Source organism: Carlito syrichta, unplaced genomic scaffold (assembly GCF_000164805.1).
Source record: "Carlito syrichta isolate Samal-C Ts95f unplaced genomic scaffold, Tarsius_syrichta-2.0.1 Scaffold303572, whole genome shotgun sequence".
Taxonomy (NCBI): domain Eukaryota; kingdom Metazoa; phylum Chordata; class Mammalia; order Primates; family Tarsiidae; genus Carlito; species Carlito syrichta.
Genome location: NW_007247668.1, coordinates 255,228 through 274,792, shown reverse-complemented (window position 1 = coordinate 274,792; position 19,565 = coordinate 255,228). Strand labels below are relative to the sequence as shown.

Here is a 19,565-nt window from a genome sequence, read left to right as displayed (position 1 = left end):
AAGCTTTTCTAAAAATAATTACAATGGTAGGGAAAATGAAGGGGGATATTGTCAGGGTGGTGGTAGAGGGGACAGGATCAGAGCCTAGAGAAAATGAAGGGACAATATTTTAAAAGCTCAGAGGAGGAGAGAATGAAAGACCTGTGAAAGGAGGTAGGGTGGTGTGCAGAAGAGACTAGGCAGTGTTTTATCAAAAACTGGCCCAGCTAAATGGAGACACTCTTAACAGAAAACAGGGTAGGAAACCAATTCCTGATCAAAACCCTAGATGTCCATCCTATAAGAGATAAGATAGAAAAACAGTACCTCATCAAACTGAAAGTTTCTGCAAAGCAAAAGAAACCATCAAGAGAACGAGGAGATAGTCCACAGAATAGGAAAAAATATTTGCCAACTGCCTATCTGACAAAGGTCTAACATCCAGGATCTACAAGGAACTCAAAAGTGCCAAAAGGAAAAAAAAACCAGCCCCATTAAAAAGTAGGCAAATGATATGAATAGATACTTCTCAAAAGAAGATATACGGGCAGCCAACAGACACGTGAAAAAGTGCTCAGTCTCACTTATCATCAGAGAAATGCAAATCAAAACCACACTGAGATACCACCTAACCCCAGTAAGAATGGTCATCATTAATAAAACAAACAACAACAGATACTGGCAAGGATATGGAGAAAAGGGAATGCTTCTACACTGCTGGTGGGAATGCAAACTAGTTCAACCTCTATGGAAAACAGTATGTCAAGTTCTGAAAGAACTGGAAATTGACCTTCCACATGACCCAGCAACAGTTCCCCCACTGGGAATATACCCAGAAGAATTCAAATCATTCTACAAAAAAGATACCTGCACATGCATGTTTACTGCAGCTCTATTCATAATAGCAAAAACATGGAACCATCTGTGCTGCTCACTGAAACTAGACTGGATTAAAAAAATGTAGTACAATGGTATATTATGCAGCCATAAAGAAGGACTAACATATGGATTTCATGACAACTTGGATGGGTTTAGAGTCTATAATACTCTGTGATCCGTCACAGAAACAAAGAACAGAGTACCACATGTTCTCACTCATAAGTGGACCCTGAACATTTACCATAATACTATATAAGAAAGGGATTGGCAGTAGTAAGATACTGCTGGGGTCAGGGGAAGTGGGGGCACAACATCAATAAGGGTACCTAATCTCAAATCAGGCAAGGTGGGGACCAAAGGGAGGCCCCAACTTTACCTGTACAATGTTGAGGATTGTATATCTAATCCTGAATTGTATCCTACATCTTTAAAATTAAAAAAAAATTTTAAAAATGAAAACTGGCCCAGCTGTATCAGAATCACCTCAGACCAGAAGCCTCTTAAAATGAAGAGTCCCTTCAGAAATTCAAATACTCCTTTAAAAAAAAAAGAACAAAAAGAAGAGTCCAAGGTCATCATTTTTCTTCTGAATCAGAAAAACTAGGGATGAGACCCAGGCTTACATGTCACAAACAGAGATGATCTGAAGTTTGAAAACACCTCAAATGAGAGATTGAGATAAGGAGAAAAGCTGTCCAGAGAGGGCTTTGAGGGTCAGAACAAGATTGAGAATGAGCTGGCTGCCCATAAAAAGTGGCTGGCAGTCACATGTATGTGACCTACAGGATTCCAGCACAACAGCAGAACCTTCAGGGAGAAACATCAGATTACAATTTATGTGCCTGCAAATGAAGTTTCTAGTTTCATGAAGCAGACCGTGAAATTAATTACATTTCCATTTATCACTAGAGGTACAAGTAATATCACTAATGTTTCTATACCTGTTCAAAAGAGACTATCTGGTCATGTACATTCTGTGTTCTAAAGGAATCTGATTTCTCTTAAGTGTCCAGGGCATATTCTCGTAATAAGAATGAGACTAAAAAGCACCAGTGGCTCCCATTTAGTGAATGGTATGAAAAATATTTTCTACACGTTATAGTAGGCAAGGTTATATTACAATATACACGGTATTTTATATACATTATCTTTAATTCTCATAACACTACCAAAAAAGTAGTTCCATTAACAGATTAGAAATAAAACCTTAGAGAAATTAAGGAAATACACTTAAGAGCTAAAACTGGAACTAAATATCCATACCTAATTAATTCCAGAGCCTGGAATTTCTCAAGAGTATGCCTAGGATTGATGGATCATTCTATTATCGACAGATTGATTATTATTTATGTAGTATGTAAGTGCTTACGTTATGCTAGTTGCCAAACTAAGCAGATACTAGGGCAAATAAGATGTCTTTTCTGCCCTCTTTAAGTACACTCTGGAAACATCCTTCTTTCTAGCTAAAAGAAAAGAATTTCTGAAGATCAGGGAACAACATCCAAGTTGCTTATGCTGAGGAATGGAAGAGCATGGTATTTGATTTCTGGCCATGTAATCAAAGCTCTCTAGCTTCCTGTGGGAGGAAGCTGGTGGTGGTGGGAAACGAAAAAAGGGAAGGAGGCATTAGAGGCGGGTAGCCCTTCCCTAAGCAACTCGGTTAGCATTTATTATTCTATGACAGTACTGGAAAGTCACTTGCATGGCTCTTACCACAGGCATCCTGCCATGCCTGTACAGAAGGAAGGGCAGCCTTACCAGTCGGCAGGTGCCCCAGGGATTCCACTGCCAGGGGCTGGAACCAGTACCGCGTTCCTTTCCTCAGTCAGCCCCACCCACTGCTCCACAAGCCGGGCTTCCCGCTCCACATCATCCTCTGTTTTCTCTGCAAAACAAAACGAGGGTATCAGCAACAGGAAGAAAGTACAACTTCTCAATTTAAAATACACAAACTTTCACTCAGTGATATTTGTAAATGGCTTCAACAATTATGTTCCAGAAAAGGATGTGAGGCTTCAAAGTTAAGTAACAGTATCCACACAAGCTGGGAGGGGCCATGACACAAGTTTAAACCAGGAAAGAGCCCTGAAGCAGCAATTAGAAGCCTAGGGTTATTTTACTGGTTCTGTAATTTGGGAAAGTTATTCAAAAGATGAATCTTAGTTTCCTAATCTGTCGAGCAGGGATACTAAAAGTCATGTGTGCTTCATGCACTTGAAAGGATCAAATGAAAACATGGATGTGACACTGCTTTATAAAGCTATATACCATGTCATAAAGACAGAGGATTAAAAAGCACCATATACCTTACTTTACAAATCCAACTTTATTTTCCCTTATGTTTATTATAAAATGGGTTGTATTTGATATATTTCAAAATTCTCTTACTCATAATTCATTTCTGAAACTCCCTGAGTATAGTCAAAGTGAGTTTTCATTAGTTGGCTGAGCACATACACAAAGCAACACCACTGTTAAGCCAAGATATTTTCCTGCGGGAGAATATTTGCTAGCTTCTGCTTGAAATGGATTAACATTTATGATGTATTCTTTGGTACAGAACCAACCACAATGTGTGGACCATGAAATCAGGATGAGAGGCAAAGGATTTCAAGTGTATACTGCTACTCTAGAATCCAAGTGGCCATTGTCAGCATAAGAAAATCGCACCTTTGTAGTTGAGTGGCAGTGAGTGGAACTGCAGGGCTGCCTGGACCTGCTGAGTGCACAGCAATGGCCCAACAGTGGGTGGGTGCTGACCTGCCAAGTGGTGTGGCTTAAGAAATGGCCCTTCAGCTGCTGTAAGTCCTGGGAACTAGTACCTGGAGCACCTCATATTGACCACATTTGCATTCATCAAAACAATATTTGAGTTTGACATTTAATGTCACAGTTTTATGACATAACTCACAGCTTTATAAAAATTTATTACTTTCAAATTTGTAGCCTTCTTGAACCTACAATGAAGAATATGATAATGTCTATAATCACCGCAAGTTCTAAAAACGAATGTTCAACTAGGGGAAGAAAACAACCTACTGCCATGTGCAGAACTGAAAAAGCTACTCCCAGAAAAGAGTTTAATCTGACATACCTTTTTTATTGTTGACTTTTTGAATCTGTTCATCTAAGTATTCTCGTCGTTTAATGAGTGCATCTGACCACCTCTCTCTTACACAGTTTAAGTCTTCTTCCTGACATCAGGGAGGGAAAATATTTTCTTGTAGAGTGCATAGACAATTCTTTCTTTTTTTCAAAAGTTGTTTAATTTGATTAGGAAACTTTTCATTAGGAAAGGCCATTGAACACTGCTGTGTGATTAATACGCAAGAAAGCAGAGAGGCCTTGATGTCCATCAAGGATGTCGTTACCCAGAAATCAAAGTCTCCAGATTGCCAAAAGGGAAGCAAGACAAGCTCAAACTATACCAGCTGTCAGATGATTTTTGTGCTGTGTGTGTATATTTAAGTCATGGCTTTAAATATGCAGGATTTGTGATTCCAAACAGAAGAACACTATGAACAGAGCCCAAGCCGTGTAACAACATATGGAATGAAAAATGACAGGCATTCATAGTTCATCATTCAATGGCCTGGTAACATGTATTTTCTCAAATGCAAAGACTAGGTCAGCAGAGAACTTTTCAAACTTGCCGCAAATATTTTACTTCCAACCACCACCACGAGGCTAACCAAAGACCTCCCATGCAGAACCCAACATGCAGCCAGCCATGCTTTAAATCCCCAAAGCAGCTGTTGAATGTGGCAGGAAGCACACAAAGAGCTGCAGGACGTTAGTCAACGACACTGCTGAGATCCACTGAGAATACTGATATTTCCCTAAAGTTTGTTTTTTTGTTTGCTTGTTTTCTTTTTCTTAGTAAAATTATGAGTAAGGAAAGAAAAATCCATCAATCCCATTCAAAATGCTCTTTGACTTGTCTAATTCTAGCCTAAGCCTTAAGACATTATAACAGTAGACCTGGCCTGGCTCGGTGGCTCAGCCTGTAATCCCGCGCTTTGGGAGGCCGAGGTGAGTGGATTGCCTGAGCCCACGGGTTTGAGATCTGCCTGGGCAATTTGGCGAGACCTCATCTCTACAATAAATCAAAAAATCAGCCGGGTGTGGTAGCGCATGCCTGTAATTCTGGCTACTCGGAAGGCTGAGGCGGAAGGATCACTGGAGCCCAGCAGGTCGAGGCTGTGGTGGCCGAGAGCAGCCACTGCACTCCAGTATGGGTGACAGAGTGAGACTCCAACTCAAAAACAACAAAAAAAAGAGTAGACCTGAGGGCCTCGGAATCTTTACCTACAATGTACCCAAATTTTACACAATGGAAGGCCCACTGGAAGAACAGCCTTTGTGTGGAGAATCAGTACAAAGACTAGAAACCGAACCCAGAAAACGTCATATTGGCTTGCTGCTATGACTATTACTATAACACCCCACATGCATTATAATAGAAGGCCAGTCAGTGCTAACTAGATAAAATTTCATACTTGTACATATTTTATTTTCCTAGATTTCCAACAAGAAAAAGCTGAGAGCTAAATTTTACAGGTTATGGAGAATGAAGCTTGGCCCTAATGAGAGAAGAAGGCTGACTAAACAAAATCAAACAAAGTTATGTGCATAAAATGCCTTCAGTTTTCCTATCCAGCAAAAGTTTTAAAGTAAAATGGCATTATATAGCAAAGTCTCTTGGATACAAGGAGCAAAGTGCAGTTTAGCATGGGGAAGAGTCTATATAAGAAATTATAGATGGATAAGTGAAATTTTTAAGAGCACCAATTTTAAATACAGTGATAATAATCTTGCTTTAGCAACAAGCTAGTAATTCGAGATGGCATAGCAAAAAGGCAGTGACTGGTTACAATTCTGAACTGAAAGAAAATCTGTAGAAATAGTATTGTATCCAATTACATATAAAGCAAATCAAAAGCAAGTGAAAAACTGCATATTCTTGTGCTAGGGTCCTTTTTCCTCCTCCCTGGCCTCTGCTTTGTAAATGCTGGCAATTAGCAGTAGCTGTGCCCCATGCCACAGGATTGACAGCAGTAGCAATACCTGATAACTATCCATATCATCACCATCCTCATCATCTCTCTGGTAGGAAAAAAATAAACACAAAGGACATGCATTTTGTTTCTCAAAGAGCACACAAGAAAAATAATTCTTTAAGCTTAACACACACATTACAATGGACAGCTCACATAACATAAGCATAATAAAACAACATTTCATTGAATATCAAAAAGGTCTAACGAATTTAATTTACTTGCCTATAATTAAATAATTTTTAAAATAAAGAAAGCAGTCATTTAAAAACAAGAACTCTTTTTTTTTTTTTTTAATTAAAGAAAGTAGGATTTATTGAGAAAACAGAAAAGCTCCCGCAGTGGGAGGGGACGCGAGGGGGTTGTCTAAAAATAAGATCTCCTAAATGGGTATAGGACCAATATCATAGGACCAGGCCTTACTCTACTGTTCATCCAAACAAATTGTTGATAGTAGGCTATTTGACTGACATTTGGAACAGGTTTAGGAAGACAGAATGGCAAAACTACAAGGGATTTTAGAGATTCTCTTGCCCAATCTTGGTTTTAGTGATGAAGCAACTGAGACCCTGAAGGATGAAACTGATTTAACCTGAGGATCACACACATAATGGCAGGTCAGGACTGGAAGGTCTTTAGTCTCCAACCTCAGCCATCATCTCTGCAACATACCACTCTCATGGATAAAATCATCTCGGGGGAAAGCTTGGGAAACCTAAGGCTAGGTACATACAAGTTTCTATACTACACTACAGCAATAAAAGCACAGTATGCTATTTTGAATATAAGGATCTATCAGTATATTCTAGTGACCATAACAATCTCTTGAGAAAATCACAACTGTCTCAGATGCATGGCAACATTTTATAATAAGTACATAAAGTAATAATTTTAGAAAAACATTTGGCAAAACAAAGTCACCATGCTGAAAGCAAAAGGGTTTTGGTTGAGACAATTTTCCTTAGAAACAAGAATCTAGAAACTATTGATTTAGATTTATGAATACATATTTTTTAGTCATAGAAAAGGCATTAATCACCTTTTAAATTTTCTTTTTTTGAGTCAGGTCTCACTCTATTGCCCAGGCTAGAGAGCAGTGGCACAATCATGGTTTACCACAGCCTCGACCTCCTGGGTCCAGGTGATCCTTCCACTTCAGTTTTCTGAGTAGCTGGGACCATAGGCATGTGCCACCATGCCTGACTAATTTTTAAATTTTTTTGTAGAGACAAAGTTTCTCTATGTTGCTAAGGTGGGTTACGAACTCCTAGGCTCAAGCAATCCTCTTGCTGTGGCCTCAAAAAGTATTAGGATTATAAGCATGAGTTACCATACCCAGCCTGATCCCCTTTTTTTAAACAAGAAGTGCTTAACAAATATAGTTAAAATTATTTTCACACCTATACTATAAAAAAAACCCAAATCTTATTTTGTTTGGTCATCATAATTATCAGTTATATGATCAACTTATTAAATGCAAGCCTAGCTGGGCATGGTGGCTCATACCTGTCATCTCAGCACTTTGGGAGGCTGAGGTGAGAGGACTGCCTGAGCCCAGGAGTTTGAGACCAGCCTAAGCAACATGGCAAGACCTTGTCTCTACAATAAATTAAAAAACTGGCCATATATGGTGGCATATGCCTGTAGTTCTGGCAACTCAGGAGGCTAAAGTGGAAGGATTGCTTGTGCCCAGGTGGTCAAGGATGTAGTAAGCTGTGATCGTACCACTGCATGCCAGCCTGGGAGACAGAGTGAGACCCCAACTCAAAAATAATAATAAGTAAATAGATGCAAGACTAATCCTTGTTACTAATCTTTTTTCTTTTTTTTTTTTTTTTTGAGTTGGAGTCTTAATCTGTTGCCTAGGTTGGAGTGCAGTGGCACGCTCCCGACCACCACAGCCTTGACCTACTGGGCTCATGCCATTCTTCCGCCTCAGCCTTCCAAGTAGCTGGAACTACAGGCACATGCCACCATGACTGGCTAATTTTTTGATTTACTGTAGAGATGAGGTCTTGCCAAGTTGCCCAGGCTGGTCTTGAACCCGTGGGCTCAAGCAATCCTCTCACCTTGGCTTCCCAAAGTGCTGGGATTATAGATGTGAGCCACTGTGACCAGCTAAGTTACCAATCTTTAACTAATACTCTCTTCTAATGTAAAAGGATAAAAAGCTTTAATTTATCATACATTTTTTATTTTTTTTTTGAGTCGGAGTCTCACTGTGTCACTTAGACTGGAGTGCAGTGGCATGCTCACAGCCAAGCAGCCTCGACCTGCTGGACTCAGGGTGATCCTTCTACTTCAGTCTTCCATGTAGCTGGAACTACAGGCACATGCCACCTCACCTAGCTAATTTTTTTTTTATTGTAGAGATGAGGTCTCGCCAAGTTGCCAAGGTTGGTCTCAAACTCGTGGACTCAGGCAATTCTCTCACCTCAACCTCCCAAAGTGCTGGGATTATAGGTGTGAGCCACCGTACCCAGCCTTATCATAGATTTTTAGACTAAGGAGGTAGTTCTATTAACTGAAAACTGGCCTGAGCCTTCATGATGTAAAACTGTTGTGAAATCAGCATATTTTGCACTGATATCAGCTACTGCATCAGAAAAGTTACCAGGTATGACATTGAGCACGGCAGCAAAGATAAAAAAAGCCTTTAAATAGTCACAGTTCAAATTTGCATGGCTGGCTTTATGCTCTTAAAAAAAGCATACAGCACTGGGAAAAGGCTAATTTTTTTTTTTTTTGGAGCAGGAATCTTACTCTGTTGTCCACACTAGAGTGCAGTGACACGATAACGGGTCACTGCAGTTCCAACCTCCTGGGCTCAGGCAATCCTTCTGCCTCAGTGTGGAACTACAAGCACACGCCACCATGACTGGCTAATTTTTTGATTTATTGTAGAGATGAGGTCTTGCCAAGTTGCCAACTCCAACTGAGACTACATGTGCATGCTGCCACACCTGGCTAATTTTTTGATTTTTGTAGAGACAAGGTCTCATTTTGTTGCCTAGGCTGGTCTTGAACTCCCAGGCTCAAATGATCCTCTCACCTTGGCCTCCCAAGGTGCTGGAATTATAGGCATAAGCCACTTTTTGGGTGCCTGGCCAGAAAAGACCAGTTTTTTTCTTTTTTTGAGTTGGAATCTCTGTCACCCAAGCTGGAGGGCAGTGGAATGCTCCCGGCCACCACAGCCTCAACTGCTAGGCTCAGACAATACTTCTGCCTCAGACTTCCAAGTACTTGGGACCACAGGCACGTGCCACCAAGCCCAGCTAATTTTTTGATTTATTGTAGAGATGAGGCTGGTCTTGAACCCGCGGGCTCAGGTAATTCTCTCACCTCGGCCTCCCAAAGTTCTGAGATGATAGGTGGAAGCCACTGTGCCTGGCCAAGGCTAATATTTTAAAGCTCACATTTTTACAAAAATAAGTTTTAACTCAGAGGTAGAGCTGTTTTTTAAAAAATGCAAATAATTAATCCTTATCATGATCCTCAGATGATAACATTTAGACAGCTGATGAGCATATTCTGTAAGTCATGGTTTCAGACACACAAACTCAATGTTTATCTAATATCAGAGATTTATTAAGTCACAAAATATTACGGTGGAAAGGGACGTCAGAGAATTATTAAGTCTACTTCATCATTTTAGAGAAGAGAAAAGGGAATTCGAAGTTTAGATTATCCAGTCAGGATAATCATTTAGCAAAGCTGACCTAGACGTAACAACCCTGGTATCGTGACTCCAAGTCTAGTACTTTTTTCTACCAAGCTCTGTAGCCACCCAGAAGTTGACAGCTAAGTGAAGGACTGAACTGGGGCAATGATACCTACAATCCAACTTCCTGCTCCATGGGCTGCGCACACGCAGAAAAAGCCTGGTTGCAAAAGCCTCCCAAAGCACAGCAGCTCTGTCCTTGCATCTTTGTTCACACCTGAATGAGGTATGAACAGACACTGCAAGCTGGAGGGAATTTTGGCCTTGAAGAAGGAAGGCGGTGTCTGAAGAAGCTATGGCTTCCTTAAAGACCAAATGTCTGTGCACTGGTTTTTAGCTTTCAGAAAAGTCATTGCATGAATGCTATGAAACTGAGATAGAAGAGAAATCATTCTCAAGACTGGCTTGGTTTCTGCCCAGACTCCACAAAGGAGAAATGTTTCCATATGTTATGACAGGGAGAGTGCTCCCAACGACATATGGCAGCGAGGAACCAGGTATAACAGCGATTCTTCCCAGTCCCTAATTCCTATCTGGCAGTAAACCTGGGACTCAGTGAAGCACAGGCATTCTTTTAGGGTGCTGGGGACAAGTTCCTAATTTTAGAGATTGTTTTCTATGGGGTACTGAATAGTTCTGACTGATAATATGAAGATCAATTCTTAGAAGTCTCATGTTTTTATGTTTTAAATGAGAACATAATGTGTAGAAAATGGAGATTTCTACACATAAGTACAAAAAAGATAAGTACAAATTTTAATTAAAAGAAAGTAAAACTTTCAAACAGCTGGTTAATTATGACAGTGTATGAAGACAGTTTTGTGATATAAATAAAAGTAGATCAGGAGAGGCAGCAATGTCAAATAACCAATATATCTTGGGTCAGATACCAAGTAAAACCTGCCTAAAGTAAATGATTACTACAGCATTAACATGTATGGGTTTGTAAATATTACCATTAATCAACACTAAGCTAACAGTATTTTAAAGCTAGAAAAAAGGCAATGGATGGATGTGAATTGGAGGAAGAGCTATGGTTAAAGTGAGAAATTCTGTTATTTTCCCAAATAGTTCCCATCATACATCATTAACTGTCTTACTTCTGTATTAACCAAGCTTTGCTAAATGCTGATTCAAGTCTACTTGTCTTACCTGGTAGCTGTCCAGCCCTCTTTGGAGTTTGGTGGACCTGGCAGTTACACAGCCAATGGATAATGACAAGATGGCTTCAACCATAAGTGGCAGAGTCCCTGAATGCTGAACAGGTTTTACTGTGACTTGTACTCTCCGGGAATGACCCTGCAGGGGTAGGAAGGGTATGGATGCCAGAAATGATAATGGGGAGGGATGAGAGAAGAGGATAAAGGAAGGGAAAAGGATTAGAAAACAAAGATACAAATAGTTAGAAGATCCCCAGGAATTGTGTATAAGAATGGGACAGAAAGAAAATATTAACAACAACAACAACATCCAAAACAAACTTAGTACCTGTCTGAGTTGAAAGATGCCTCCTGTGTTGACATCTTTTGCCTGGTGAAGTTCCACTGCAGCATATTCCCCTAACTCATTCAACTCTAATATGGAGATCCACATTTCTATTCTTCGAGTTACCTCGTTCCACCTGCAAAAACCCATTCCAACAGACAACACTGTCATTGTCCACAGAAGCTATTAGTAATCGTAATAAGCCACCTTCACTGAACACTTATATGTGCTAGGAACTGTGCCACGTATGTGGCATATATCATTTCCTTATTTAAACACTCAAAATAACTCTATGGTATCAATTCTTTTTATGCATTTTCCTGAGGTATAACTTAAATTCAGTAAAAAGCCCAGATCTCAAGTATGGACGCTAATGAGTTTTGACAAATGCACATACCTGTGTAACTTGGCCTACCACCCACCCCCTCAGAAAGTTTGCTCATATAACTTCCTATTAGCAGCTGTATAACTCAGAAACTAGTTCTGCAGAATTTCTAGAACTTCATATAAACGGAATCATGCCTACTTTTTTATCTGGCTACTTTCATTCAGCATGCTTTTAAGAGTTATGAAAATGGATACGAATGGTTGTTTTCTTTTTTGACGCCAAGTAATATTCTATTTATGAAAAATACCAATTTGTTTATCCATTCACCCACTGAAGGACATTTTGGTTGTTTGCAATTTTTGGATATCATGAATACAGCTGTCATGAAAATTTGTGTACAATTCTGTTTAAGAACTTAGTTGTCATTTCTCCTGGGCAAATGCCCAAATGGGATTGCAGATCACCTTTATAAGAAACTTCCAGTCTTCCCGCAGATTATGGCTTGTCTATTAATTTTCATTATGATGTCTTTTGACAAGCACAAGCTTTTACTTTTTTTTTTAGAAGACAAAATCTTGCTCTGTTGCACAGGCTGGAGTGCAGTGATCATAGCTAACTGCAGCCTGGGCTTAATCAATCCTCTCGTTTCAGTTTCCTGAGTAGCTGGGACTACAGGCACGTACTTCCAAGCACAGTTAAGTTTATAAAGTGTTTTTGTAGAGATGGAGTCTTGCTGTATTGCCCAGGCTGGTCTTGAACTCCTGGCTTCAAGTGATGCTCCCACATTGGCCTCCCAAGGCGCTGGGATTACACACACGAGCCACTGTGTCCAGTCATACTTTTAATGTTGATTTATGTCCAATTTTAAAAAAAATTTCTATTCCTTTAGGGCAATGAAAAAGTGAAACAAAATTAAAAAGATAAAAAAAATTTTTTTTTCTACGGTTAGTGCTTTCTGTGACCTTTTTGAATGTGTGACTATCTTAAAATTGTGTTTAAGATACTGTATTAGCTTTTTAAGGTTATGATTCATCTCAAATTAATTTTTGGTATGGTCTGAAGCAAAGATCAAGGCTGATTTTTCTACATATAAAAACGTAGTTGTTTCAGTCTCCTTTTTGATAGGACTTACCTTTCCTCAATGGATTTCTTTGGTGCCTGGTATTCCTTTCATCATTCTCATTTTACAAAGGAGTAAACAGGCTCAGAAAAGTTAAGTAACTTGTCCAAAGAGTAGCAGTCCAAGGGTTCAATGTCTGTAGTTTTATTCACTATTCATGGGCTAGTTTTAACCCTGTGTCCAAGATCACAGTCAAGTACAAACCTGTCATGTAGCGTTCTTGTCTTAGCATGAAGAGAATCGACTTCCCAGATGGAACTGCCATTTCCAGCACATCGGTGACCCCACACTTCAATTGCCAACGCTCCATCTGAAATGAACTCCAAGAATTCTTCTGTTACATTCACCACATAGTCCTGAGATAAGAAGGAGGAAGGAAAGTGCAACAAGAGTTATGCACAAAGGAACCAAATTTCCTTTTGATTTTTCAACTGTAAATAGATTTACTTTGGCATATTTAGCCTGATTCCAACCTTAAACCCATCTCTTCTGTTTCATGGAAAACCACAGAGTATTAGATCTAGAAGGGAAAGTGTGAGGTAACTTAATGCAAACCATTTCAGAAAGTATAGGCAAAAGTATAAGGAAACTAAAGAAAGCGACTTGTCCAAAGTCAAACTGCTTGTTAGTTGCAGAGCTGACTCTACATTCTTATGCTTGGTTCATTCTCAGTTCCACAGTATCACTCTTTCAGTTGGCATAGACTAATTCAACAAATTGCACCTTGCCATGGCTTAAGAAACTAATAACAGAATTCATTTTTATTTGAATATGTTCATTACTCTATGCTCTTGGTCTTAAGTGGTCCCACCTCAATTCCTCATTCTAAAACACAATCAGATGATTGTGAGGAAGTGAATACTAAAATGATTGAGAAGGGTGGCAAATCACACAGAGCAATGCAGTAGGCAAGGAATCAAGTGAGTTTTCTTTCCACTAGCTTCTCAGTAGAATCTCAGCTGGAGATATCTCTGTGACTCTAATTTCTGGAAACAGCTGTGCTATATTGTTTTCGCCTTTTAAAATCTATTTTATTTGGAGACAGGCCCAGAATTTTAGAAGTACAAGAAACCCAATGACCAAGTATAAGGTACAGATTTTAAAGATTAAAAAATAAAGGCCAAGGTAACACAGTGAACCCAGGGGCTCCAGGACCGGTAATTAATAAAAACAACTGTTGACCAGGATACACTTAAAATTCAGATTTCATCTTTCTAAATAAGAAGCTTTTTGGGATTCAAAAAAAGATGGGAGATAGTTAAAAGAAAATTCAGAAAACAAAAAAATGATTAATAAAGATTTTGAGAAATGCACTTGGTGAATACTGTAAAGAAATGTAGGCTATTTGTTTTCAGAAAAAGAAAGACTAGGCAGCCTTTACCTATGTGAAATTTTATATGTGGTGATACGGATTTATTTTCTAAATGTAGAACCAGAAAGTATAGGCACAATTTGCAAGGAAGTGTTTTGAGTATCTATGAAGAATTATCTAAGGAAAAACAAAATTACATAGAGGATAGAGCTGGTCTTTCAGAAATGACTTGTTGGCAGCCCCATGTGAAAGCTGGGAAGGGTTGGTGATGTCAAAGTAGGTTCATCTACATTCACCACAATTTACCTTTCTCGTTTTATATTTTCTTTAAAAGTTTATACCATACACTAGAATGCAATGCTATAATCAAAAGAATGAGAAATACCTATAGCAACTTACATGCTAAGATGCCCATGATTCTATAATACGTATAATGTGATCCCATGTTTACATAATATTTTAAAGAAATGTTGTGTGTATGACATAAAAGTATGTATCTATGCCCATTTATGCATATGCACATTTGTCACACACATACAAAAGTTGTAGAACATCATAAAGCTTATTAAAATATGTAGTTTATTTTGGGAGGCTGAGGTGAGGGGACTGCCTGAGCCTATGGGCTCGAGAACAGCCTGGGCAACTTGATGAGACCTCATCTCCACAATAAATCAAAAAATTAGCCAGGCATGGTAGCATGCACCTATAGTTCCAGCTACTTGGAAGGCTGAGGTGGAAGGATCGCCTGAGTCCACCAGGTTGACGCTGGGTGGCTGTAAACATCCCATTGCACACCAGCATGGGCAATGGAGTGAGACTCCAACTAAAAAGAAAAATTTAGTTTATTAAAATATGTAAAGTGTATTAAAATATGATATATCATAACACCACAACTATATTTTTTTTCTTTTTTAAAGATTAGTTAAGTGCAGTAGTGAGGAGGGGGAAAGAGTAGTTTCAGTCTATAACTGACTGTGAACAATCAACTGAGATAACTTACTATTTTTGGACCAGCCAACAACTACATATTTTATATATATGTTCTCTTTCAGGGTTCCTGGCTTATAACTCCCAAAGCCCTTGTTACAATCTTTTGTTGCAATGCTGAGATGCTTTAGGCCTGAGGAAACAGATCTCTCTGATTTTCTCCTGCTATCCTTTCTCCTGTCCTAAAGCAGAACTCTAATCTCCACCTTTCTTTTCTTTTTTGGCTAGTCAAGTGAAGTAATGAGGGTGGAGAAAGAACAAAGAAATCTGTAAATCTGTAACTGGTTGTGATCAATTAGATGCAAACACCACTGTACTCGGACCAACATTCTCCATTTTTCTGATTGTGGGTCTTAAGACCCTCCCTAAAGAGGGGGAGGACCTCTGGAGGAAAAAATGCTGATATTATGAGGCTTCCATAAAAATACAAGAAGACTGAGTTTGGGGAACTTCCAGAGAGGTGAAAACATGGAGGCTCACAGGAACATGAAGAACTCATCTACATGCCGGGAGTGTGGTGTACCCCAACTCCATGGGGACAAAAACTCCTGCACTCAGGACCCTTCTAGACTTTGTCCTATGTATCTCTTCATCTGGTTGTTTATTTGTATACCTTAAAGTATCCTTCTTAATAAACTAGTAAATGTGTTTCCCTAGGTTCTATGCGCCGCTCAAGCAAATTAATGAAATCCATAGAAAGAGTTGTGGAAACCCCAACTTGAAGCCAGTCAGTCAGAAGTACCAAAGGCCTAGACTTGCAACTAGGGGAACAAAAGAGGAAGTCTTGGGGACTGACCCCTCAGCCTGTGGAATCCGACACTATCTCCAGGTAGACGGTGCCAGAATTGAATTATAGGATACCTAGCTGGTGTCTGCTGCTTGGTGGTGAGAAAAAGTCCCTACATTTGGTCACAGAGGTCTTCTTCAGTGCTGATGATTACTGTGGTATGAAGGAAAACATGGTTTGAGAGATTTCCCGAAGCAGTAGCAAACTGTCATTGATGGGTCATACCTCTGAAGAATAAGATTGCTAGTCTTTCAGATTTTATTTTAATTATTTCTGAAGTATTTGAGTTTGTAACAAAGTATGTTTCTGAATTAAAAATGATCAATAAACATACTATGCTTAAAAATAATTCTCATAGGGAAAGTCGATTTTTGAATGGTATCCAAACTCTTGCCTCCCATGTAGCTCACTTTGTAATGACATCTGTACCTTACAGTGGGAGAAGGTCACGATGTACTGGGCATCCTTGGACTGTGGAGAAGGCACCTCTGGGTCCACCACAGGGGCAGCCACTGTAGACTCACACTGGTCCCAGAATGTGTATTGACAGAAGACAAAATTTGAGAGATTTAAGGGCAGCCCAGTTGCTTCTTTAATTTTTACCTGAAGGGATTTAAAAAATGCAAATAAAACTCCCACAAACAAAACATTAAACTATATATAATTTTTTCTCATTTCAGTTATCTCAAATTTAGAAGTAACAGATGAAATAAATAAATCAGTCATCCATTAGACAACTGAAAATATCTGACACCATGTCATTAAGGTTTCTATTTTCAGTGACATCTGTACCACAGTTCTGTAACTACAGCATACAAACTTGATAACAAATACACACATTTTTGTAAAAATCTTCCTAATAACTGAATTCCTTTTATAGATGCAACCTTTACTAGAAAAATGTAGTTCACTGAGCAAGATACACTCCTTGCATGCCAAATATTTAAGACACTTTTGAAACTTAATGCAGCTGTCATCAGAAAGTATGCTATACTTAAATGTATTGTCTACTCTTGTAGCTGTTGTTGCAAAATTCAACTTTCACTATGCTGGATAAAAAACTCCTGTAAGATTGTTTGTGAAAGGGTTTTGCAGTAACAAGGTCATTTATAAGGGCCTCTCCATCACTGTCCTCTCACCCGGCAAGTCAGTTTTTTGACTCGGTGAATGATTTCCCCACTGCTATCTACAACTTCAAGGCTCCCACTTTCACTGGAGTTCTCTGAAGAGTCATCATCCACCACACGTTCTGGAACAGCTCCTGTAACACGCATCACTTCCACATGGAGACGACCTGCAACCTGTGTCAAGAAGGAGGAGCACCTTGTAGTTAAAAGGTACCCTATGGGCAACCCCGATCGGAGACAGAAATGCACTCTACAATAGCCCTGCGGAGCAGCCCTGCAGTTGCTGCCTGGTCTCATCTCCAGCAACAGGAACCCCAGTAGGACCAGATCATTCCACCATTTGCCCCTGCAATCATCCGGACTTACTTTGAGCCAAATTTGCCTCCCTGCAGCCTGCCTTTTAAAGTCATCCTCAGTTTTATCCTTCTTCTACAGGACAACCCAAGAACGGCCATCACATTCTACCTGGAGTCAAGTATTGCCACATGTATTTGTTTATTCACTCATATATTCATTTAATCAAATGTTTCATTCACTTATTCATTTGATGGAACAGCTAGCTTCATGGGATACCAAGATAAAGACATGGACTCTGCTGTCAGAGAACTAACAGTTAAGGGAGGAACGACAGAAAAGGGAAAACCCAACAACAACAGGGTAGACTAATTGCTATAACAGAGATGTGTGCAGGTTGTTATGGGATAAATGTATCTACTTAACAAGTATTTATCAAGGACTGACTGTGCCAGGAATTGTGCTAAGCACGGTGCATACAATAGCAAACCAAACAGACATAGTTTCTGGGCTCATGTAGCATCTATTCTCTTAGTAGTAGAAAGTAGTAGAATGAGTGATTAACTCAGACTGAGGCTAAGAGCAGGATGAAGAAGAGCCCCAAGAGATGGTACTATCAGACCTATTCCAGGAGAAACAGCATATACAAAGCCATGCATTTATGAGGAAACAGTTCTCTTGAAACTTTTTTTTAATTAAAAGGTTTAAAATTTTCTCACTATTATGGTGGGTCTCTGGATAGAAGCCAGTTTAACAACGTTTCTCTTAAAGCTGGTTGCATAGGACTGAATTGGAGGATAAGGATTACTGTGAAATTTGCCTTCTTTGAATGTTTTAATTGCCTCAGTTATCTTTCGTAACACAGTTTAAGGTTGCAGCAACTGTGGTTGTGAAGTGACGCATGTTCTGGCAGTATTACTGTCATCTCAAACAGCAGTGAAGGTTATTTTTAAAGGCAGTTCAGATCCAACTTCTACACAGCAGTTGGCACTGGCATTAAGGACCTGAGAGAAATTAGCTGATTTTGGCAAGATAAAGACAAATATGGAAGAACTAAGGGGGGGGGAATGGAGAAAGCAGAAGATAGTACTTCTTATGCTTTTTTTCAATGCTTCTTAGGGTCTACATTTTAATATAATTTCAGGGGGACTCATGGAATACCTGACGCTCACCACATACCTCAGGTTAAGAACCTTGATATATACAATAAACCAAAAGTAGTCAGGCATGATGGCATGCACCTGTAGTTCCAGCTACTTAGAAGGATGAGGCAGAAGGATCACCTGAGTCCAGCAGGTTGAGGCTGTGGTGGCTGTGAGTGTGCCACTGCACTCCAGCCTGAGCAACGGAGTGAGACTTTGACTCAAAAAAAAAAAAAAGTTATATACTGTATGATTCCATTTATATAACATTCTTGAAATAACATAATTGTAGAGATGGAGAAGTGATTCTCAAGGGTCAGGGTTGGGTCAGGATGTGGGGATATTGAAGGAGATAAATGTAATTGTAACAGGGCCAACACAAGGGATCTTTGCAGTGATGGAATTGTTTTGTATCCTGACTGTGGTGGTGGATACATGAACTTGCATATGTGATAAGATTGCATAAAACTAAATACACATACACAAGCACACATATGAGTGAGTACAAGTAAAACTGGGAAAATCTGGGGAAAAAAAGAACCTTGATATAAGCTTTAGCAAGTAGATCACTTTGTCATACGAGTTGTGCCCCTTTTTAACATGGGAAAAAGCAACAGTAGGCACTTGTCCTCTAGAGCAGATTGTTCACAGGGGTTTTCACACTTAAAAACACGGGCTGTGCACTTACACCTTAAAGTGGGAATTGGGTCTATCTCTCAGCTTCACTTTGGGCAGAATGGCATCTTATTTTTGGCCCGCTCTAAGAATCACAAGGAATAACTTGGTAGTTTAAGCCTGCATGTTAGTGAAGGACAAGCAGAAAGTAAGGATGTTACTAAATTGAAAATAAAAACATCAATTGATGAAATGGGTAACACAAACAAAAAAAGGGTTTGAACTTAACGTTTTCCAAAATGTCTTGGGCCTACTTAGCCCAATATATCTAACTAACTGAAAGACTAGAGTTTAAAAGGAGAGTAACAATGGGTCATTTAAGCTTGTTTTCTTTGAACACTTTAGATTTCTAAATAATCCTCCAAGTTTTACCGTGTAAAGACCATTAAGAACAATAGTATATCCTAAAAGTATGAGATTATCTTTAAAAAGAGAAAATAATACAGGGCACAAAGTTGAATCTGGTCCTCAAAAGATTTCCAATTTGATTAAAACAAAGAAAACATTCGTGAAACACAAATATTAAGCGTGTTATAATAATCTTTTTTTTTTTTTTTGAGTTGGAGTCTCACTCTATCGCCCAGGCTGGAGTGCAGTGGCCGCTCCCGGTCACCGCAGCCTTGACCTGCTGGGCTCCAGTGATCCTTCCGCCTCAGCCTTCCGAGTAGCCGG

The 19,565-nt window shown here is 39.4% G+C and overlaps 1 protein-coding gene across 1 annotated transcript in view; it reads right to left on the bottom strand.

Moving 5' to 3' along the window:
- Nucleotides 1–19,565, bottom strand: part of KIF13A (kinesin family member 13A) — a gene marked incomplete at its 5' end in the record, with an annotated part of 226,880 nt that overhangs the window by 24,728 nt on the left and 182,587 nt on the right. The window contains 8 exons of the mRNA XM_021712662.1: nt 2,617–2,743; nt 3,953–4,052; nt 5,926–5,964; nt 10,789–10,935; nt 11,125–11,257; nt 12,774–12,925; nt 16,085–16,258; nt 16,795–16,956. Coding sequence (XP_021568337.1) covers nt 2,617–2,743; nt 3,953–4,052; nt 5,926–5,964; nt 10,789–10,935; nt 11,125–11,257; nt 12,774–12,925; nt 16,085–16,258; nt 16,795–16,956 — 1,034 coding nt within the window. The remainder of the gene's footprint in view (nt 1–2,616; nt 2,744–3,952; nt 4,053–5,925; nt 5,965–10,788; nt 10,936–11,124; nt 11,258–12,773; nt 12,926–16,084; nt 16,259–16,794; nt 16,957–19,565) is intronic.